Source organism: Pelobates fuscus, chromosome 3, assembly GCF_036172605.1.
Source record: "Pelobates fuscus isolate aPelFus1 chromosome 3, aPelFus1.pri, whole genome shotgun sequence".
Classification (NCBI taxonomy): domain Eukaryota; kingdom Metazoa; phylum Chordata; class Amphibia; order Anura; family Pelobatidae; genus Pelobates; species Pelobates fuscus.
The window spans coordinates 145,753,809-145,778,575 of record NC_086319.1 but is presented as its reverse complement, the minus strand read 5'-3'; the positions used below and the strand labels follow the sequence as shown (position 1 = coordinate 145,778,575).

General features: G+C 42.9%; 1 protein-coding gene across 1 annotated transcript in view; it reads right to left on the bottom strand.

Moving 5' to 3' along the window:
* Positions 1-24,767, bottom strand: part of DOCK2 (dedicator of cytokinesis 2) — an 816,002-nt gene that overhangs the window by 534,286 nt on the left and 256,949 nt on the right. The window contains exons 18-21 of the mRNA XM_063447503.1: positions 22,941-23,124; positions 19,751-19,848; positions 18,232-18,321; positions 1,745-1,845 (exon numbers count right to left, since the gene is read on the bottom strand). Of these exons, the coding sequence (XP_063303573.1) occupies positions 1,745-1,845; positions 18,232-18,321; positions 19,751-19,848; positions 22,941-23,124 (473 nt within the window). The remainder of the gene's footprint in view (positions 1-1,744; positions 1,846-18,231; positions 18,322-19,750; positions 19,849-22,940; positions 23,125-24,767) is intronic.

Genomic DNA, 24,767 nt, shown 5'->3' with positions numbered 1-24,767 from the left:
GACTTCAAAATAAACAAGATACCGTCATTTTTTACAGTTGTGCCCTACATACATTCACCATTTCAGTCCCATTACCAAGCTTTTCTTAATATGTCAAGGTAGTTGGACTGAAACATTGGTTATATGCAAAGACACGTCTGCTTAAAATAAATCTGCACTCTTGGTTTTTTTTAAGCCTATATGTGCTTTTTTCACGTTGGAGTAATAATTTTTAATCTTAAATTATCCTTTCTAACGCTGTATTTGCACACTATGCTGGCGCGACGCATTATGGGGCTGGTAAATATTTTTTTCCAGGGCTGCTTTTAATTCCCAGTCCGGCCCTGGTCAGTTGTGGCTGCCATTAAAACATTCCAGCTTACACTCCAAAACTGTGTGTTGTGCTGTTATTGGAGGGAAGGAAAATGTAACCCCTGTTTATGCTGTTTCAACGGGGAAAGTCATCGTAAGGACTACAGCTCAGTGGACTGAGTGTCGTCCAGTGCCTGGGGGTGTCTAGAGCAGATTCCCCATTTGGCTCCAGGAAGAAGCGATTCCAGGGCCCCAGTCAAGCCACGGTGACTGTGGACAGAAGTGCTGCGGTTTGTCCCATGTTCCAGCTAGGTAGCGGTCCTTGGCGGAGGTACCCAGTCAGGGTACATACCTAGTTGGTAACAATCCTCAGCAGTACAGGAGAGCAGGCAAAACATTTAACAGTATAAACACGCACATAAGAAACAATTACATTACACACACCCTCCACCTATAATGGGTACAGGGTGACTAAAACATATGAAAAGTCCAGCAACCTACATAAATAGTCTGTCTGAAGGTCCAGGTGATGATGACTGCCGTCACACTGTCATCATTACAATGGAAATAATAATAGAACAAAATGTTGCTATGCAGAAATTTTTACTTTCCTCTGGCACTTAAACAATTAAAGCAGGTATGAAATAACATTCATCACAAATCCCATTGTTCTTCCACTAATCTTACAGATTTGTGTTGAGAGTGAGATTTTAAAACCTAAGGTGTAAAAACACAACAACAAAAAACAAAGTATTCTATCAGTACACCCAGCATTCATAAATCTAATCTCACTTGCATTTTATTGTCTGTAAAGAAATAGAAGCTAAAATTACTCTTTATAGTCAAACTGGCAACCAATTCCTATCAGAAAACCAGGAAAGGGGGTGAGTGCACACTGAATGTGATAGTATAGCTCCTATGCATGTTGATCTCATAAGTTTTTTATTTGTGTGGGAAAGTGCATATGTGTTAACGTGTATAATGTGCAAGCATGTTTGTATGTGAGTGTCATGTTTTATATGTGTGTGTATGAACATCTGAAGTACCTGAGCATCAGTACATGAGAATAAACATCTGTATATTATTCTATGTGTGTGCATGAATGTCTATGTTTATGTGTCTGAAAATAACAGTGTGTGTGAGTATCTCACTGTGTCTGTGTCTCTGAGTGAGTGAGTATGTGTCTGAGAGTTGAACTAAGGGAAAAAGGTCCAAATGGGAAAATAAGGGGCATACAAATTTGTACCATCCAGGGTACTGCACAGGGTAAGGGATGCACCGTTAGTTACCACATGTAAACCTGCTTTTAGAATTCTACTGGAGATTCAGTAACATACATATGATGCAGTACCCCATATACCTTGAGGAGTCGACACTACATATCTCCTGAGTGGTCAGGCAATGGGTGGAGCAAAGTCATCTCAAAATAATATTCCAGTAAAAACAGACTTACTTGTAGGCAAGGGTCGCACTGAAATGTTGCTTTATGTAGGCTTCTAACACTGTGTTAAAATGCTGAAACTTCCTGTCTGCAATGAGTCCAATTATGTAAATCTAAACAGAAAATAAAAACAAGAGAAGTGGTAAAAATAACAAAATAAAATATTAAGCTCTTTATAAAATGTTAACCAATATTATTATTATTATTATGTTATTATTTGTATAGCGCCAACAAGTTCTGCAGCGCTTTACAGTGGGTGGATGAACAAAGATGTGGTTGTAACCAGACAAGTTGGACACACAAGAACAGAGGGATTTAGGGCACTGCTCATTGTTGTTTCATGCTAGAGGGAGTGGGGTAAAGTGACACAAAAGGAAAGGATAGTAATAGACTAATGACAGTTGCAAGAGAGGAATCAGTCAGGAGCTATTAAGAGTTTAATTTATACGCTTTTATGAAGAAGTCGGTGGAGACTGGGTGAGCATCTAACGGAGGAGGGAAGTGAGTTACACAGGAACGGTGCAGCCCTGTGAGAAGTCTTGAAGGTGAGCACCAAAGGTGGGAGTAGGACAGAAGATAGACGTAAGTCTTCAGCAGAACGTAAGGGCCTAGACGGGATATAGGGAGAATAGATAGGTGGGAGCAGCATTATGTAGAGATTTGAAAGCAAGAACCAGAATTTTAAATTTAGCCCTATATCTTACAGGAAGCCAATGTAGGGACTGACAGAGGGATGAGGCGTGGGTGGTGCGGGCGGACAGGAAGATGAGCCTTGCCGCTGCATTCGTTATGGACTGTAACGGTGCAAGTTGGGAGCATGTAAGACCACTGAGTAGCGGATTACAGTAGTCAAGTGTAGTGGAGCTGATGGTAGCACCGTTGACTTGGAGGGAGACAGACACAGGAATTGCAAAACTTGAGGGAGGAAAGGCCAGAATTGTAAAATTCTGTAACTCTTTTGGCTGTGAAAATTTGTGAATAGAATATTATTTCTACTAAATAACTAATCAAATATTTTATTTCATAAACATGACAGAATGTAATTAAAGCAAACTTAAACAGTATTTTTTTTTATGAAAATTGTAAGAATCAGGAAAAGTTCAAGCACTATAACTCATGCAGCATATCAACTATGAATTGCCTTTTTTCTAAAATAACAAGTTCATGTGTTTTAGCATGTCCTCATAACTAAAATCTTCCATTCCCCTAATTAGTATGTGTGTCCAGTGATAAACTCTACAATCTATAAGCTATTTTGGAATGACTCTGTTATAGCTTGAAATCTGATTAGGTGGAAGCCATGTTGGGAAAAAAACTAATATGAATGAGTTTGGTGAAAGGCCTTCTTAGAGTAGGATGAAGATGATAATAAAGAGGACAAGTACAAAGTACATATTTAAATGGAATATTATACCAATTAAATGACAGAAGCCCACATCTAGATAGATAGGTGGGAGCAGCATTATGTAGAGATTTGAAAGCAAGAACCAGAATTTTAAATTGAGCCCTATAGCTTGCAGGAAGACAATGTAGGGACTGACTGAAGGGTGAGGCGTGGGAGGTGCGGGTGGACAGGAAGATGAGCCTTGCCTCCGCATTCATTATGGACTGTAACGGTGCAAGTTGGGAGCACGTAATACCACTGAGAAGCGGATTACAGTAATCAAGGTGAGAAAGGACAGTGGAATGGACCAGCACCTTAGTCACATCTGGTGTTAAGTAGGGTCGGATGCGTGCAATGTTTATGAGATAGAAGCGGCAGGACTTGACCATAGACTGAACATGAGGCGTGAAGGAGAGGTTGGAGTCTAAGAGTCTAGGCAGCGAGCCTGCGTGGCGGAGCTGATGGTAGCACCGTTGACTTGGAGGGAGACAGACACAGGAGTAGCAACACTTGAGGAAAGAAAGACCAGAATTTCAGTTTTGGTCAAGTTGATTTTCAGAGGCACTAGTCAAGAGGGACGGGGAGAGATGAGAAGAGGACAGATAGATTTGCGTGTCATCCGCATGAAATGATATTGGAAGCCAAAAGAGCTAATGAGTTTAGCAAGGGAGGCAGTATAGATGGAGAACAGTAGGGGACACCTACTGAGACAAGACTGAACCTTGGGGGACACCAATAGAGTGGAGTTGGGGAGAACAAGCAGAGCCATAGAAAGAAACACTGAAAGAGCACTTGTAGAGGTAGGAGGAGCACCAGGACAGAGCAATATCTTGTAGACCTAGATTGCAGAGGATGAGAAGAAGCTGTTGATGATCAACAGTGTCAAAAGTCGCTGAAAGGTCAAGGAGAACTAGGATAGCGTAGTGAACACAAGATTTTGCAGTGAGTAGATCATTGGATACTTTGGTCAGTGCCATTTCTACAGAGTGCTTAGCGCAGAAACCAGACTGAAGTAGCTCTAGCAGAGAATTGGACTTGAGGAAGTCTGTCAATCTCACATACACAACACTTTCAAGGATCTTGGATGCAAAAGGCAGTAGCGAGGACGGTAGTTGGACGGGGAGTTAGGGTCAAGGTTGGGCATCTTTAGAATTGGGGTTACAGTTGCATGTTTGAATGGTGATGGAAATATGCCAGAGATTGAGAATTTCAGTGAGAGGTAGAGAAAGAGAACAAGACAGAGTATGGATGAGATGCGAGGGAATTGGAACTAGGGAGTAGGTGGTGGGGCGGGAGGACTGGAGCAGAGCAGAAACCTCTTCCGCTGTAGCGGGTGCGAATGAACATAGAACAGCAGAGGGAGTGAGGTTAGGGGAAGTATTGTAAGGGGAAGAAGAAAGATGAGAGATCTCTTCCCTGATTGTAGAGATCTTGTCAGTGAAGTGAGTTGCAAAGTCTGAGGCGGTCAAGTTAGTAGGTGGAGGAGGCTATTTTGTTCTCAGAAAATTAATAATTTAACAAAGATGTTTGATTTATAGTAGAAACACTACTACAAAATACTAGGTTACAATTCAATATAAATGTCATAGCATTACATATAGTAAGCGTGCACAAGTAGTGTGCCAATTGTACCATAATACATCATAATGCAGGGCCAAGTTGTCCTCTATGATCTCTATGGGTACATTTGTGTGAATTTGGCTTCCCCACAATAGACACCAGAGAGCTTAAACTGCCACAGCACTCTTCCTCAGTCTCTAAGTAAGGTATGCAGCAGGACTACAAATAAAATAAAAAAAAGTGTTTCTGTGGATGTTTGTTAGTGTATCTTCGTGACTTCAGATGTGTGTGTCAATTAATGTGTGTTTGTGCATGTGTGTCTTTGGAAAGATGTACCTTAAAGTGTGTCTATGTGTTAGTGTGTGTTTATGGATGTGTGTTAGTGTATTTCAATGGATGTATGTAAAAGTGTTCGTTTGTGGGGGTGGAGCTTAGCGGCAAACCAGCATAGACACCATTTACGCCCAGTCACAACTACTTTTTCAATTATGGTTTATGCAACAAAACAGGACATAGCGGTGGTGAGGTCTGACCAATGATGTGGTTTACAGTATCACCATGTCACCTAAAGCACTGCCTACTGCCCCCAGAGCTATAATACTATGTTGCGGGAAACTACATGACAAACAGGCTCTGATTATGGCTATGCAGAAAAAGTCCCCACTGGCTTTGAGTCTCACAACATATCACTTTTTCCAAGACCTACACCGCTCCACTTTGTTATGGACCAGAGTTGAGAGGACGCCTGGATGTTCGGGTTCGCGGGCTTTGGCGAACTTCGTCCAAATGTTCAAGTTCAGGACTCAAACTTGACCCGAACTTGACCCCGAACCCGAACCACATTGAAGTCAATGGGGACCCGACATTTTGGGCACTAAGATGGTTCTAAAAAAATCCTGGAAAGGGCTAGAAGGCTGCAAAAGGATGTAAATGGGGGTAAGAGTAGGACAAGTGCCCTGCAAGCAAATGTGGATAGGGAAATAACTTAAAACTAGAAAAGCTACAATTTCTGGGGAAATTGTGAAGTGTTCTTGCCTCCACCAGTAGTATACAACTGGAGTGGGCGGAGTAACTGTTATTATTTATTTATATAGCACATTTAATTGCAACGTTGTTGCACAGTTACATTAAAACATACAGTTATAAAAACATTAGCAGGTGCAAATGGCCCTGTCTATGACATCACTTGCTGCTGCAGCCTTGCACAGGTCAGAGTATTTTTGCGGTTGCCATCTTCAAACGGTCGTATTTTAAAAACTATAAATCCTACAGTGAAGAGCTTTATATTGTGAGAATCACAAGACCCAGACCTACATTTTGATGTATAGTATGTCTCTGAGATATTAACAAGGAAGGCACAGTCGCAGTTTAGAAATTGCCCTTCAAATGTGAGCTTTGCAGAGTGGCGTTTCAATGAATGTCAATGGACTGCGTGAGTTGCAAACAAATGGTCATATTGCGAAAACAATCAGGACTATGGCTTAGCCGTGGACATTTTTAGTGGCAGCAGGGATAGCTGAACGTTTTGATATAAGATTTGTGTAGGTGGGCTTGAAAATGAGGGAGTAGTGGCAGTTTAGAAATCATGTCCTGATTTTTCAGCTTTTGCCAGCTCCCACTCTAGCTTTGCCATTCATTCCTATGGGACAAATTTCGCCACAAGAACGACGATATTCCGAGAACCATTCAGCGAAACGTTCCACAAAGTAATAGCAACGCGATCGGGAACAATCTGCACGTTTTGGTAAATTTTTGTCTATGTAGTGTAAAAACTGTGGGAGGAGTTAGGGTGGCAAATTTGGCTATAATAAGAATAATAATAACTAGAAAAGCTACAATTTCTGGGGAAATTGTGTGAAGTGTTCTTGCCTCCATCAGTAGTCTACAACTAGAGTGGGCGGAGTAACTGTTAGTATTTATTTATATAGCACATTTAATTGCAATGTTGTTGCCCAAAGTGCTTCACAGTTACATTAAAACATACAGTTATAAAAAATTAGCAGGTGTAAAAGGCTTTGTCTATGACATCACTTGCTGCTGCAGCCTTGCACAGATCAGAGTATTTTGGCGGTTGCCATCTTCAAACGGTCGTATTTTAAAAACTATAAATCCTACAGTGAAGAGCTTTATATTGTGAGAATCACAAGACCCAGACCTACATTTTGATGTATAGTATGTCTCTGAGATATTAACAATGAAGGCACAGTCGCAGTTTCGAAATTGCCCTTCAAATGTGAGCTTTGCAGAGTGGAGTTTCAATGAATGTCAATGGACTGCGTGAGTTGCAAACAAATGGTCATATTGTGAAAACTATCAGGACTATGGCTTAGCCGTGGACATTTCTAGTGGCAGCAGGGATAGCTGAACGTTTTGATATAAGATTTGTGTAGGTGGGCCTGAAAATGAGGGAGTGGTGGCAGTTTAGAAATCATGTCCTGATTTTTCAGCTTTTGCCAGCTCCCACTCTAGCTTTGCCATTCATTCCTATGGGACAAATTTCGCCACAAGAACGACGATATTCCGTGAACCATTCGGCGAAACGTTCCACAAAGTAATAGCAATCCGATCGGGAACAATCTGCACGTTTTGGTATATTTTTGTCTATGTAGTGTAAAAACTGTGGGAGGAGTTAGGGTGGCAAATTTGGCTATAATAAGAATAATAAGAATAATAATAATAATATATATGTGAGATAACATTAAGTGGTCTTGCTATGCAAGAACACTTAATAATATATATGTGAGATAACATTAAGTGGTCTTGCTATGCAAGAACACTTAATAACCTAAAATACATAAAAATTAAAAATAATAATCTTGAACTAGGAGGAGGAGGTGGATGTGGAGTAGGAGGTTGAGGAGGCGGTGACTGTGGCAGTGTAGGTGGAAGCGGCGGTGGAGGAGGAGGAGGTAGCCAACACAGTTTTTTATTTGTTTTTGTTTTTTTTGTTTTTTTTAATTGGGGTAGCCCCCAAAATATTGGGACATATAAAAAAGTAAACAAAGAATAAGTGCACTTGAGTATAACAATGGTTGGGTGAGGCCGGTAAAAATGTCTATTCTGCACAAGGTACAGACAAGTCTGGTGGGATCCATGCCTGGTTTATTTTATTAAATGTGAGCTTGTCCACATTGGCTGTGGACAGGCGACTGCGCTTGTCTGTGATAACGCTCCCTGCCATGCTAAACACACGTTCAGACAATACACTGGCTGCAGGGCAGGCCAGCACCTCCAAGGCATAAAGGGCAAGCTCAGGCCATGTGCCCAATTTGATGACCCAAAAGTTGAATGGGGCAGACCCATCAGTCAGTACGTGTAGGCGTGTGCACCATGTTGCTGAAATGCTGCATCCTGCTAAGACGTTCCATATCAGCTGGTGGTGCTGGTTGTTGTGGCATGTTGACAAAGCTTTTTTCCACATTTCGGCAATGCTAACCCTGCCTTCTGAGGTGCTGGCAGTGCCCCAGCTGCGTTGGCGACCTCTTCCTCCTCCTCTGCCTTCGCCTGGTGCTTCCACTGAGCCCCCGGTGTCAGTTGGGAATGCCCTCAGCAGCGCGTCTACTAGGGAATTAAGGACGGCACGTATTACTTGTAACGGGGATCCAGCACAGTGGCCACCCAGTAATCAGCACAAGTTAGAATGTAGGCAACTAGGCAGTCGTTGCACAGGCACTGCAGCATGTAGTCGCTCATGTGTGCCAGGCTGCCCAGAGGCAAGGACAAGCTGTCCTCTGTGGTAGGTGTATCGTCTGTGTCCTCCGTATCCCCCTAGCCACGCTCCAGTGATGCCCACAAGCTGCGTTGGGTGCCACCCTGCTGTGAACATGGTTCCTCTTCCTCCTCTTCATCCTCCTCCTCCTCATCCTCCAGAACTGTGCCCTGGCTGGACAATTGTGTACCTGGCCTATGTTGGTGCACCCAACCCTCCAACCACCCTCCAAGCCACTTGTGAATGACTGGCCTGATAACCGTGGAAATAACCCCTCTTCCTCCTCCTCTTCCTCCTGTGCCACATCCACTTCCATCATCGCCTGAAGCGTTTTTGTCAAGGAGACATAGAAGCGGGAAAGTAAGGCTGAGAACGGCGTCGTCGGCACTGGCCATGTTGGTGGAGTACTCGAGCACCATGGCACATAGGTCTCACATGGAGGCCCACTCATTGGTGGTGAAGTGGTGCTGTTACGCAGAGCGACTGACCCGTGCATGCTGCAGCTGAAACTCCACTATCACCTGCTGCTGCTCGCACAGTCTCTCCAGCATGTGCAAGGTGGAGTTCCATCTTGTGGGCATGTCGCATATGAGGCGGTAAGCGGGATGGCCGAAGTTACGCTGCAGCGCAGACAGGCGAGCAGCAGGGTGAGAACGCCGAAAGCACGCACAGATGGCTTGCACTTTCTGCAGCAGCTCTGATATAGCTGGGTAGTTTTTCAGGAATTTCTGCACCACCAAATTCATCACATGCGCCAGGCAAGGGATGTGCGTCAAACCGGCTAGGCCCAGAGCTGCTACGAGATTTTGCCCATTATCGCACAGCACCAGGCTGGGTTTGAGGCTCGGTGGCAACAACCACTCATCGGTCTGACCTTTCTTGGTTTTTGGAGTGCTTACTCCACTGCAGCTCGTGCTTTGCATTTAGATGCCTGGTCATGCAGGTTGTGCTCAGGTTTAGAACATTTATGCCTCGCTTCAGGCTCTGATTGCACAGCGTGTAAACCACTCGTGTCTTGTCATCAGCACATTGTCTGAAAAACTGCCATGCCAGGGAACTCCTTGGATCTGGCTTTGGTGTGCTCGGTCCCTGGGTACGGTGGGCAGAAGCAGGCGTACTGTCTATGGGACGACCGCTCCGTTTTTGCACCCTGCTCCCTCTTATGCTGTGCTGGTGCCTCTGTGCGACCACTGCCTCTTCCTCCAAACTGCACACATCACTCGCATGACCTTGATTCCATGTGAGGTCCTCCACATCATCTTCCACCCACTCCTCAACCCTGGCCTCCTTGCCGGTCTGCACGCTGACGAAAGCCACAGCAGTTGACAACTGTGTTTCGTCATCATCAGAGACGTGCAGTGGTGGTCCTCGCATGTCCACATCCTGAAACAAAAGTGGTTGTACATCAGTGCAGGGGACCGAGTTGGAGATAATGTGAAGGAACTGGAGGCACTGTCAGCCACCCAATCTACTATCGCCTGTACTTGTTCTGGCCTCACCATTCGTAGAGCGGCATTCGGGTCTACCAAATAACGCTGAAGGTTCTGTCACCTACTCGCACCTGAGGAAGGTGTTTCACTTGTGCGTGTAGCTGGCACGGATCGACCACGTCCTCTCCCTGCAACAGGAGCTCCACCAACACCAGCAGCACCACGACCAGTGCCACGTCCCTTATTTGACGCTCTCCTCATTCTTTGCGTTCAGCCACCAAACTAACAGATGGTTTATGTCAGGCAACAATGTAACCGCCAATAGTCAACAATTAAGTTCACTGACAGTAAGGCAGTGCCGGTGTCCTAAAGAGAAAAAAATTCTAGAGGTCACACAACAGTGTGACAGGCGTAATTAATACAGTTTCTTCACTGTCTCAAAAAATTTGAATTTCTCAAACAACAGTAACAGTAGTATTTAACGGTTTTATTGGATGGCAAGAAATGCACTGCAGGCCGCAAATGTACTATTTAGAAAACTGCAATGTAACCAGAGTATTTGACGGTTCTATTTGACTCTCAGATATGAAGTGCATGCCCCAAATTTACTTTTTAGCATCCCAAAAAATTTAATTGGTCAAACTGCGATGTAACCACAGTATTTGACAGTTCTATTTCACTCTCAGATATGAAGTGCACGCCCCAAATTTACTTTTTAGCACCAAAAAAATGTGATTTGATGTCACGGCACAGCCCGAGCCCTGCTGACAGCAAGGCGTGGCTGCCCCTTTAAGAACTCACAGCTCCAGCATCAGGTTCTCTGCCGTGCTGTCCACCAGGGGGCTTCAGTTTCTGTTTGCATTTTTATGCTTCCTGACCCCCTTGCCCTGGATTAACCAGTGCTGACTTACCTGCATCCCTTTTCCAATTAGGGTCAGCTGCATCTAATCAGCAAGCTGTAAAAGCCAGCCCTGCCTGAAACCTAGCATCTGGTCATTTTGACTGTTTGGTGTTTCCTGCCGGATCTCTGCTTCGCTACTTCGATTACCGACTTCGTTACTCCGCTGCCAGCCCTGAATTCTGCTTCTCGTCTGACCCTGCCTTTGGATTTCCCGTTAATCTGTACTGTGCTTTTGGTTTTTGCCTCCTTCCTGTGCCATATCCTGCAACTGGGCTCCAACTCCTGGTTAACTGTTACACAAGTCCCCTGGTGACTGTTACAATTGGCAAAACTGTGATTTAACCACAGTATTTGATGGTTCTATTTGACTCTCAGATATGAAGTGCACGCCCCAAATTAACTTTTTAGCACCAAAAAAATGTGAATTTGTCAAACTGCAATGTCACAGAAGTATTTAAAAATGCCTAGATGGGGGGCGTGGCCAGGACACCGAGGTGTATGGACGCATGATCGCTGAGCTCCGTACCTGACCGAGTACAGTAGGGGATACCCGGCATCCAAACCCGCGCGATGGCAACAAAGAAAAACCGTAGCACTACGGGGACTACCCCGGCAACGGATCTCCCGGCTGCTAAAACGTCTCTACGGAGATTTTTCACCGAGAACTCAGACCCGCGAGGCCGCGGCAAGATGGCGCCCGCGGAAAACGCACGAGGAAACCACCCGCCCAGCCCCTCAATATCGGAGTGCTCAGCTGACGAACTCGACATTAGGGCACTTATCACCCAGCTACCCTCCAAGTCTGATCTGGCAGACATGTTTCAAAAGCTGGAAGACAGCTTTACCGAAAAGCTCCAAGCAGTCAGTGCAGATGTCCAGCAACTGGGGGACAGAGTGCAGGCCCTGGAGGAGGAAACTGAAACCACTGACAGGCTGTGGACTGAATGTCACATTACACAGGAGACACACTCTGAAGCCATCAGACACCTGCAAAGGAGGCTGGAGGATGTAGACAATCGGGGGCGACGGAACAATTTGAGGGTGAGAGGCATACCAGAGGGGCCGGACGGCACAACAGAGAACCCCATCCAGGTATTAACTACCCTTTTCAACCGCATCCTAGCCAGACCCCCAGACACGGCCATCCAGTTTGACAGGGCCCACAGAGCGGCGAGGCCCAGGAATCTACCCCCAGACAGGCCACGAGATATTATATGCAGAATTCATAATTTTCCTCTGAAAGAGGAGATCTTCCATAAAGCCCGCCAAGATAAGGAACTCTCAGTCGACGGCCATCAAGTGACCGTATACCAAGATCTATCACCATCCACTCTACAAGCAAGAAGGGCCCTGCGACCTGTCACCCAGGCTCTAATGGAGAAACAAATTAGGTTTAGGTAGAACTTTCCATTCGCTCTTACAGTGACTTATCAGAATACAACACACACCATCACCACGCCAGCAGATGTACCTGACTTCCAGAGAGCCTTGAACCGGCCGCCCTCGGAGGTGGAGGACTGGACCGGCCTATCAGGTCCTCCACCGACACAGATGCAGCAACGACCCAAATGGCAAAAAAATCAGAGGAAGAGGCGCAGACAGGCCCAAACTGGAATCGAAGTTCCTACCTCACCTAGAGATCGAGCGGCCTGAGCTCTGGCAGAGCTATACTACCATATCCTTTACATTAAATCTCGACTTAATGCCTTCACCATGCACTGAACTGTATACCTGTTTTGAATGTTATATTTTCTTGTTGCCAATATTACGTTATAGAATGTAGAATATGCCGATACCAGGCCCTCTGGCACCAGATATTAGAAACACGCTTATATGTATGTTCTAGCAGCCCGTAGGGACCTGGCCCCTAGGGAGGTTGATGTTATCACACAGACCCTCCACTGTCCTATTCCCTAGAAGAATGGGGGCATTGTCATCAGCTTTCCAACCACCCTAGGAGTATCCCCACTAGCCCTCGGTTATACCGCCTAGTCACCACCCCCAGAGAGGCGACCTACCACTGCCTGTGGACACGACAGCGTCACCCACACGTGCAGCGCCAAACTCTCTACTGATATGACACTCTCATATCATTTTGTATATAGTCCAAGTTTTACCCCAGTTCCCTCTGCCCACTCCACCTCTGCCTCCGCTATCATAATCTGCGCTACAATAGAAAGCGCACTCCTATGGTTGCACATTGATCCAAATGGCCACACGCACAGACACCATGGCCTACACTAAGCTCATGTCTCTGAATGTTAGGGGTCTGAATACCCCGATGAAAAGAATGATGCTAGCACAAGAAATAGACAGGCAGGGAGCTGACCTAGTATTCCTGCAGGAGACCCATTACAAGGGAGAATTTAAGCCAAAACTCAGAACAAAACGTATTCAAATGTCCTACTATAGCAATTATACAAAGCGGAAATCCAGGGGGGTGGCGATTCTGATTACATCCAGTGCTGCTTTTACCGAGATCAGCGTCAAAACTGACCCAAGGGGTAGATTTGTATTTGTTAAAGGGGTATATAATGGAGTGCTTACAACTTTGGCGAGTGTATACGCTCCAAACTCAGACCACGTACCCTTTATACGCTCTTGCCTAACCAAATTAGAAAGTTTTGCTGAGGGGGTTGTCATTGCAGCGGGGGACTGGAACACGGTACTAGACCACTCCATTGACAGTTCATCAGAGACCACTGACTCCCGTCGCCACCAACGGGCACTATTCTCTAATGTCCTCCATACCCACCAATTAATGGACTGTTGGCGTCTACTACACCCACAAGAGAGGGATTATTCGTATTACTCCCAAGTAGCAAACAGTTACTCCAGGATTGACATGTTCCTCCTTAGCCATAGACACCTTCCATTGCTGAGTGAAGCATCCATTGGGAACATCACGTGGTCTGACCATGCCCCGGTATTTGACCTGAGGGACTATGTCGCCTCAAATCTCCCACACACCATCCCTATTGACACAGCCCTCACACTAGACAAGCCATTCTCCCAAGATGAATTGTCCCTCGCTATCAAAACTCTGCCAAAAGGCAAAAGCCCAGGCCCGAACGGACTGACTGCGAGATACTACCAAACACTAGCACCGGAATTAATCCCCCACTTTCTTAAGACACTTAACGGCTTGACCCAGGGTGACCCGCTACCGCCCCCGATGCTGAATGCGTCGATCACAATTATCCCCAAACCCGGCAAAGACCCCACGCAATGTGGGAGCTACAGGCCCATTTCATTAATAAACCTAGATCTAAAATTAATGGCAAAGATGATCGCTAATCGGCTTAAACCCCTATTGCCAGACTTAATACATCCTGACCAGGCCGGCTTTGTCCCGGGCCGCGAAGCCAGGGATACACCACAAAAATATTAAACGTCATCCACGGGGGCGACAGTGAAGGACACACCAACACTGCTTATGGCGATAGACGCAGAAAAGGCCTTTGACAGGGTGGATTGGTCTTATCTGTTCATGGTCCTGGAGGTCCTGGGGACCGGTCCGAGACTGAGGAACTGGATACAAACCTTATACAGAGGACCGTCCGCCCATGTCAGGGTCAATGGCCATTTATCCACACCCTTTCAGATTAATAACGGTACGCGCCAGGGATGCCCTCTTTCACCCCTCTTATTTGTTCTCGCTATGGAACCCTTTTTAACGGCTATCAGAAACAACACTAACATACAAGGGTACAGGTACCCTGGAGGTGAGACGAAGGTTGCAGCATTTGCGGACGACGTCCTCTTCACGATCACCGACCCAATAAAAACCCTCCCGCAGATACAAACTGAGATAGGACTCTTCGGGGCCCTCTCTAATTTTAAAATAAATGCCGACAAATGCGAAATCCTAGGGATTTCTGTACGACCGGCCCTACAGACGCTCATACAACGCACTCACGCCTTCCCATGGACACGAACCGGGCTGACTTACCTGGGAATCAAACTAACCGCACCGTCCAAAGGCCTATACAAACTCAACTACATTCCCCTCCTAAACAACATCAAGCAAGACCTCCATAAATGGGACCTCCCCCACTTCTCACTCATGGGTCGGATCAACATCTTGAAGATGATGGTCCTCCCGAAAATACTTTACCTATTCCAGGCTTTGCCAATTTCACTCCCTAGAGACTTTTTTAGACAAATGCGAACACTGTTTCTCCACTATACCTGGGGCAACAAACCGGCTAGAATAGCCTACTCCACACTAACATCCACCATAGAGAGCGGTGGCCTGGGTCTACCCCACATATACAAATATTATGTTGCGGTATTGTTCACCCGTATAAAGGAATGGACAAACACTAGTAGGGAAAAATCATGGTACGACCTAGAACAGAGCTTTGTACAGTTCCCCCTCCATACACTACCGTGGCAAACATGTTCACTTAAAAGACTATCACCAACTCATCACCCTCTCACACACAATATCCTAACACTGTGGAGGCGTTACAAAAACACATGGGGTCTATCCCCAGGACTCTCAAGATTTTTCCCCCTGGCAGATAACCCAGATTTCCAGCGAGGACAGGGCAGCCCCATCCTATCAAGACTCTTGGGATCGCCAAATCCAGGCATCACAGAGGTACTGGAAGCTGGTAACCCACCTACATTAAAGGCTCTTGCCAGGCGAAACAAGCAGGACACGCTCCTCGACATAATGGGCAGAACACAACTTAAAAACTTCTTAAATAAGTCGGTCATCCCCTTCTGGCGCCCAAGGGAGGACACCCCCTTTGAAACCCTATGTAACTCAGAAGTCGCTCCAAAACGTCCCTTGTCAAAAATTTACCGTATTCTCCAAACTGCTGACAGGGAGCAGACTCCGCTTCCATTCCAACAGAAATGGATGAGAGATCTCCACATTCATATGTCGGATAGGGACTGGACAGACATTATGAGAACAGGGATCAAAACTCCTGTTAGTGTGGCCCGTAAAGAGACCTTCTACAAAAGAGTCACTAGATGGTACAGGACCCCAGCTACACTCCACACATTCTGGCCCTCCGTTAGCGATAAATGCTGGAGATGCTCTGAGGGTTTGGGTGACATAGAACACATCTGGTGGAGCTGTCCAACCATACAGCCATACTGACAGGTTATACTAGCTGACATAGCAAACATTCTCACGTTGAGACCAGGCCTCACCCCATCCCAGGTTTTACTAGGATGGCCCCGCTCCTTCCAGGATCCTCATAAACAACGACTCCTACACACACTACTTGGGGAAGCCAACGCCCTAGTGCCAACGCACTGGCGGCGACCCAGCATGCCATGTAGGGAACAATGGATAAGACGGGTTGAATGCACGAGGGAACTGGAAGAAATACATTGGTCAATAGTGGGGAAGCGGAACAAATACCTTAAAATATGGGGGCCGTGGCTTAAATTTTGGAATAACTCCCCAGGAGATGATCGGAACTCACCCATCCTAGCTAAGTTATTGACCATCCGTACGTAGACCAAGACTATTACAATCTGGCACTATAGGAGAACCTACTAGACATGATTCAGAGGTTACGAGGCAGAACAATTTCCCACTACCTCCTTTCCCTTGTTACCTCCACTTCCCCCTAGACTACCCCACTTTAGGTTATACCTGCCATAGTTATACAACCCCTCAAGGAAAGAGCTGCGCTGGGGACACCTACCTCCCTAGTATTTCATCTGTAACACCAAAACCTCATGGCGCAGACTCGTCCCAAAGCTGGATTGAATGTAAGGGGAAAAGTACAGTATCTAACTATGTGCATTTGTATTGTTCACCCTTTATGTAATACCTGAATGTCCCCTATTCTCTTCTGTACCCCATACTCTTTATGCCTTTGAAAATAAAGAAAAATTTATTTAATAAAAAAAAAAAAAAAAAAAATGCCTAGATGTTGCCCACTGAGCTACCAGAACAGTATTAAAGTAATGTGCCTGGCACACATGCAGTTGCAAGTGCACTGCACTTGCAAAAATGGCCGCCGATTCCCACCTAAGAAACAGGCTGATTGCTTATTTCTCTGTGGCACTGGGCTCAGGGCAGGGTACAAAAATGTAGTATAGCACCCACAAAAATAATCGCTGTAGTTTGGAGATTTGGAGATTCAACACCAGAATTCTTTCCTAATCTGTCCCTCACAGCTGCAGCATCCTCTCTCTACACTAATAAGAGCTCATGTGATGTGCAGCGCTAGCTTATATAGAGGCTGGGTCACATGCTGCACTGGCCAATCACAGCCATGTCATTAGTAGGCATGGCTGTGATGGCTTCTAAGGGTACACGCGTCAAACGCTTGTTGATTGGCTGCCCTGCAGCTTTTCAAAATGCGCCATTAAATCGCCTAACACCGAACTCGAACCCAAACTGTTACTGAAATGTTCTGGGTCAAAAAATCGTAATGTTCGGTACGAACCCGAACTTTACAGTTCGGGTTCGCTCAACTCTATTATAGACGCAGTCAATGAGACCCATCATACAACAGCTTCAGGAAGCAGTAGTCCTGTACTGATGGACTACTCCTAGAGCCCTCACAGTCCCCAGGGATGGCAAGCTGATGAAAGTGTAAGAAGCCACCCCCTTCCTGACTCCGATCGAGCTAGGGGAAGATCCTGTTTCCTATTCCTTCTCAGTCTCTTCTCTCCTAAATGTTCACTCTAAGTAACTTGTACTCCTCCCCTGTTTTAGGTTCAGAACGTTTCTGTGCTAAGGTTATGACAAATACATATGATGGCTCCCTAACCATCTATTGACGACTAATAATCTATAAACTTGTTCTCTCCTCCTCCACCCATACCCTATTAGTTCCTTAGTCTGAGAAAATTTAGTGAAACTAACGTGACTATAATGTTACTGCTGTGTTCATGAATCGAGTTTGCATTTATGTATTTTGCAAAAGTGTAGTAAAGCATCACCTGCAAAACTAGTAAAAAAAAAAAAAGTTTTTAAAAGTGTTTGTTTGTTTATGTCTTGCATGAATGTTAGTCTGCCTGCATTAATGGTTGCATTAATGCTTGCTAGAATTAGTTTGTGTATTAGTGTGTCTTTGTATGTTTGGTAGTGTGCATCTGTATGCTACAGTGTGTTTGCATGTGCATCTGTGTGTAAGAGTATTGATTTGTTCTAGTGTGTGATAATGTTGCTAATTAGGTTGGTGTGTGGCAAGTTATGCAAGGAAAATTATCTATGTGTTTATCTCTAATTCCATGTTTATAAGTGGCTAGTTATTTATGTATAGCTAATCACAACGATTTCTGAATGATTGGGGTCACACTAATTTGACTTGCCCAGAGTCCTGGGATATGCTTATCCTTTTATGATGTTACAGTAAATGGCCCTATTTGTGTGATTCAGGGATAGTTTAAATTAATTGTATTAAATGTGACAGTGTGTACAATTGTCTCTCCATATATTATAATGGAACTAAAAAGCCATATTTTTATTTTTTTAAAGCATTACGAATATGTTTACTAAAAATCTCTTAAAGATAGCTTAACATGATTACCTACCAGTGCATCAAAAACAAGAATGTCATACTTGTTTGAATGAGAGTGTTCCATCATTATGTTAAAAAGAGCATCAAGGGTGTCTTGAAGAAACTACATAAAAACAGAATGCATTAATACAAAGTTAATGAAACAATATTTTGTGAACATAAGATTTATAACATTTTCTATGAGTTTAATATTATTCAAGATCAGAAAGGAAACATTTTGACAGGAGGAGGTAGGGCTGGGGTACCCCCCTTATTGGTGTATATTCCACCTCAGTTCATTTAGCATCTTTAATGCTTTATCGAGCTGCTGATACTGTTATTTTACTTATGACTTTAAACTTCTATATGTTTGTCATGCAGGAGTTAATTTTATTATATAAATAACTAAGGGGTGTGGAGGTGACAAACAATAGCCAAAATTGTGTGGGGGAGGGACAATGGTATATTATTTATTATTGGCTCACACCTGCTACCCTTGGGTGGTCGGTGGAAGGGACGCAAAGTCCTCCACGTTTATTTTAATTAGTTATACCTTTTTCTTGTTTGTTTTACACTTTTTTTCATATGGTGACTGGTTTGCAAGCGCTGGTCAGAGACCTCATGGTTTATCCTAGCACTGCCTATGGTATTTAAATTATTTGTCTGCTGGTTACTAGAACTGCCAGTGGCCAAATAATTTGGAATTCCAGGCTTTCAGCCATTGACAGTGTTCGGTCTAGCTGAATCCAAAACCAAACTTGGGTTCATTCAGAGATTGCTCTCCGAAACCCGTACAGTATTTGGATTTTGCATTCCGAATAGCTCCATACAGCAATATATGGTGTGGTCCCATTCAATACAGAGTCATTCAGATTATAGTGAATTACCCTTTTAGTTGTACTAATTATAAGTACCACTAGTCAGTATTTAGTTAGCTGGTGTATATCAGGCTGTGATCCTGGAATCAAATCCTGTAGGTATTCACATGTCTTGAACAAGTTAACATAAATCCTTTCCTGTTTAGCATTACACTTCGCATGATTTCTGAATGTGTTGCTGATATTCTGTTCATATTATTTTAAAAGACAAAATAAGCTCTTCTATTCATTGAGTTAAGAATGACTATACATACTGTGACATAACTTTTCATTAGTCACAAACATATAGAGCTGCAATAAACCTGTACAAAATTATATAAATATTAGTAGCCATAGGACAGTAAAAATAGTATGTTGAATGTTATTTAGTACATAGCATACAATATTCTGAATAGTCAGAAATGTTCTGTACCAAGCAGTACCAAGGGTTTATGCTAATCACATAAAAATGTCTCAGCAAGGGAAACTTGCAATGAAACTAAGTGCAGAGTCTATTGTTTTGAAAAATATCTAACACGAGCAGAAATAAGCACTAAAGATGGGAGCGATGCTGAGTCATACTGTGCTGCAAAAACGTTTTAGATGCTGATGTTTATTGTGGAAATATCCTTACTGAATAAACACTGTGGTAACCAGCATAATAGTTATAAAAAAAAAATATGCTCTGAAACATACTTTTACAACTTCTTCTCCATCCACAATTTTTAACTTTTCCAGGTTTTCCTGCAGGAGTTCAGGCTTCATCCTCCACTTCAACAGGCCAAGCAAACCCACTAAATAAAGAAGTAAAAATTATTTGAATTTTACACCAAGACACATGTAAGTATAATAGGGATAGTGAAAAAAACGTGAGCAGTTAACAATCTATTAACTGAAATGTCCTTTATTTGCTAATCAGCACTAAAATACCCACAGATTCCATTTCAAATATCTACAATCAGATTAATATAGGGACTGATGGAGCTGCAGCTCCAGGCCCATGGAATTTTTTTTTTTTTTTTGTACTCTTCACATGCTTTTGCTTAAGTATGGAAACTCAAGAGGGATGAAGGGGAAGAAAACCTGTGTGGACTGACTGACAATGAAATTAGTTAAGGTAAAACTGACTTTGCGCACTATGCAAATACTCTTGCTGCTTCGGTCTCTCTGACACTGTGGCATGTTCCGTTTCTTCTACATTCACCACATACACCTTTTCTCTGTGCCAGACTGTATAACCGGAGCTTCTGCCTGCTAGTAAGGAGAGGAGTAGACAAGTGAGTGCTAGGGGATAGTCTGTAGAAAGTGTGGAGTGAGCGCATCATTAGATGCATTTATGTCAAGCTCAGGGTGCTGTCTGTAAAGTAGGCCCTTGATTGTTCATCCTGCATGATTGGCAGGCAGCCTGGCATGCATTCACACCAGGCTGACTTTCCAATTCTTCAGGTAGACATGCCCCCCTTTTTGGCCATGTTCTGTCTACGTGATTTGCTTCAGTGACCCATACTTTTACCCTGTCCACCGACATCCTACTTGAATGAGGAAAGTGATAAATTAGAAGAGGGTATGTGTTTTCTGATAGCTATATCCTGTGAGTTTCCCTCCTGCACCACCTCCACCAGATACATGACGCTTGGGAGGTATGACTGTTTTAGCCTTTTTTGTTGATAAGATTTAATCTGGCCCTGTGTTCTCTTTAATATTCTAGTTTACAACATACATCTTGCAGGAAGTACTAAATTTCAGACCCTGTAATCACTCTAAGCAGTATTTTGCTTACAATGTATTACTTTAAATTGGATTTTACTACACGTGTTTATAAAAATGTAAATAAGTTTATTTAAACCAATAAAGATGCAATTATATTTTCTATGACTGTGTCTCCTTTGCAATACTTCCTCAAATTAAGAATGTTCTATGGCAGATCAGATACAAACAGGAATTGGTTTAGAAAGGAAAACCAGTCCCTAATATTTGATTTTAAATGAAGAAGTGATGCACATGATACATGTTACATTGTATTTATATATAGTGTTTGTTTTTTTTCAACAGATGGTCTGCGCTAGATATATATATATATTGTTATTCACAAATTTAGTTTCAAGGGAAGTAATTGTTAAGTATAACTCCAACAGCATCACTATTTTTGTTTTTTCACACTGCATCCTTAACACAGACATGCACACTGTATTCCCTGCGCGTGCACACACACACACACTAACTCCCATACACACAGACTGCCCCTATACACACAGCGATAGAACCTGCTCCGTACAAACATTCACACTGCAGAAGCTCAGACCTATCATCAATAAACACACAAATTCCATATGGCAGAAACATAAATACCAGCCATTCAAAATCAACACATCGGACTCACATTATTGTTCAAAACTAGCCTATACTGCTATTTAGCCAAAACCAGTGGCTATTGATACACACATCATGCTAGAAATAATATAAAGGAATATCAGACAGAAATACAACACTTTATTAGCAACCTGACTGCAAAACAGTCACAGAATCCCCAAACAATGACTGACACAGGAGTGAGAGGGGCCCACTCAGCATCCCCTGCATCACCTGCAGACACAAGACATTCCCTACACACACGGCATACCCTATCTCACAGAACATCTACAACCCAGTCACACTGTATATCCAGGATACACAATTTCTATCTTACATATACTACATCCTCTACACACATAGACTTCACTACCAGCAAAAGCACATTATCCCCCTATACACAACCTTCCAGAGACACACACATTGTATCCACGCTACACAAACATTACATCCCCTATAAACATACTTTACAGCTCCTATACACACAATCTATATCTCTCTACATCCCTTAGACACACATACTACACCACAAACACAAAACAACACACTACACCATGAAAATGTACTCATGGGCATACCAGACAAGTCAGCAACAAATTTGAGGTTAATTACAATGGAATTCTATGATACTAATGCAAAATTCAAATTACTCTGTGTTTTATAGCTGTGTAGCTTTGATAATCACCACATATGCCCATTACTGCAGGCTTTTGTGCTTGTCTGTTTGTGTGTACCTGTCTGTGTCTACCTTGTTGTGTGTCTGTACGTCTGTCTATGTGTGTATGTAAGTAACCATGTACCAAAAGGTGTGTTAAGTCGTGGAATTTGGGAGAGGTCGGTATAGAAATGGGCCAAGGGTGGGCCAGTAGGTAGGGGTCACCAAATTATTTTTGGGCTCAAGCCCTTGGTGTGTTTTGAGCACAGCCACCCCCTGATTTAACACTAAATGAGATTCTCCAGCAGTCCATTTCCTCTGTGCTTCTTGGGCTAATGAGAAAGTATTTCTTCCTATTAAAGCACCAGTTGCTGGAGTGAAAAGGTATAGAAGAAAGTGTGCATCTTAGCCATGCCTCTAGTGAAAGCTGGACTGTGGGTATGACCTTTATCCTGTGTTTAACTGCTTGAAAATAGTTTATTACTTAATGGAGGAACATAACCAATTCAGTAAGATGAACTGTTTATAGTGTCAACAGTGTCCCTTTAAATGACAAAACAGCACATAGCTAACTGCATGAAAACAACATCTTAGCAGAAAAGGACAGGGATTAAATAGCATGTTGCATATACATATCTTCAATGAAAATTTGTCTGAAGAAACCACTGTCTACTCTGACTATTCTACTATTGCCTACTGTTTGTCTCCTCTGACTGACTACACTGGTGCATGTTTCCTGCATACAGTGTGAGTTGATAAGAAGTAATGATGTAAACAATAACAGTAGCTTAACAACCTATCATATATCTATCATAATTAAATATCTAAATTAAACTGAACTTGTTGCTTTATGCAATATCATAAAGTTGGACCAAAACATACCATTCTGGGTCAGTTTTGTGGAACACACAAGGGTAGATATACAAAATGCATCACGTGAACTAATTGAAAGCCCTCCAGAACTGCTGCTGTTTCTGCTGAATGATGATGACTTGAAGTCCATTTGTTGTCGGGTAGATGGGTGAGATAAATAAGAGCTGGCATCCTCCATTTTCTTGCTGTCTCCCTAAAATAACATTGAACATAAATCTGTGTTAATCATTAAACACAATATATATTTTGACAAGTTATGCAACACACAATCATCCTTTGATTGTTACTAGTATAGTATGAAAACATACTGAGACCATTTTATCCCATGTTCTTCTAATCTATCTCAGAATGCATGCTATCAATAAACATCAAAAGGCCATAGGGAAAGTATTTAACTTAAATTAGCAAGGCACCAAGGCAGTGGTTCCTGATCCAGACCTCAAGAGAGACCTAGGCAGCCTAGGGTTTAGGAATTACCAAGTTCTGCTTCAATGTAGAAAGTGTTGATCTAGACCCCTTTCATTATTCTAGTTGGTCACTACAGGGTATAATTCAAAGAGCCCAATTGCTAGAAAACTGCTAGATATGAGCCAAAAACTAAACTCAAACCTACTTGAAGAATTCACATTAATTGTGTATCCACGTTCCACTGTCATAAGCCATAACTATTGCATTTTAGTTAGGGTGCAGTACAGATTTTCTTCCTTCCACCCATATTTTCTAAAGGGAAAGTATACAACATAAACTGGACTTTGTGATCTAATTAGCAAAGACAGCTAAAGTAGAAAGTCTTCAGAGCATAACGTAAGGTACAGGTACAATATGTGTAGCACTAAATAATTATCTATTATACCGTGTTCGACAATAAAATGCATTCTGCATTACTTCAACTCAAGCAAACATAAATATCGTCTGATTAACTGTCCAGTTACAAGCACATAATTAAACAAAGAGAAAAGAGCATAAACAAGACAACCTTTGTGTAATGCTTTTTCATCAGTGCCAAACTAAAACTGTAAATATTAACCTCTGTCAAATGAAAAATTAGAGCAAGGACAACAGACATGTAAATGAATATACAATATTATCAAAGGTTTGGTGAGATCAATTAATTTGAAATACCGGTAGTACCAACTGATTAAAGCAAATTCCAGACATTCACAGATAACCGATAAAAAATCACTTGTAGACATAGCAGATCTGAAAAATTGGGATTCCACAAATCTCCTAGAATGCTTTGCAAACTTTGCAAATAAACACAGACAGTAATGACATTTTTGAAAGTTGCCTAAAGAAATGTAATTCTGAAAAAAGTGACAACGAACATACAGTATTGCAATCCAAAAGAGTTTCAGAGCTATTGAATTGAGATGGTTAGCCCATAGCTCACAGCCTACAACGACAATAAAGGTTGTAAAGAATTAAAAAGTCAGTTGGAAAGGTAACAGGCTGTGATAGCTGGGGAGTGTGTGTTTTTTTTCATGAAAAACCAGGTGATGATATCCATGATATGCATAGACTCTTGACAACCGTAATCACAACGTCAAGCTGTGATGGTTATGTTGTTAGAGTGGTCCTTTATCTTTACAGTAAATTATCATATACACAGAGATGTAATATATTTGAAATTTTTAGTTTGCACATTATATATAACATGATAGGTTTAAAATCTAGATGATATGACCCATTGTACAGCGCTACGGAATTTGTTGGCGCTATATAAATAATAAAATAATAATAATAATATGTGCGAATAGAGTGGCACACCTATATTCACAGACTCACATCTGCCATATTACAGTATAATACTTATGTGAGTGCCACATGATATCAACA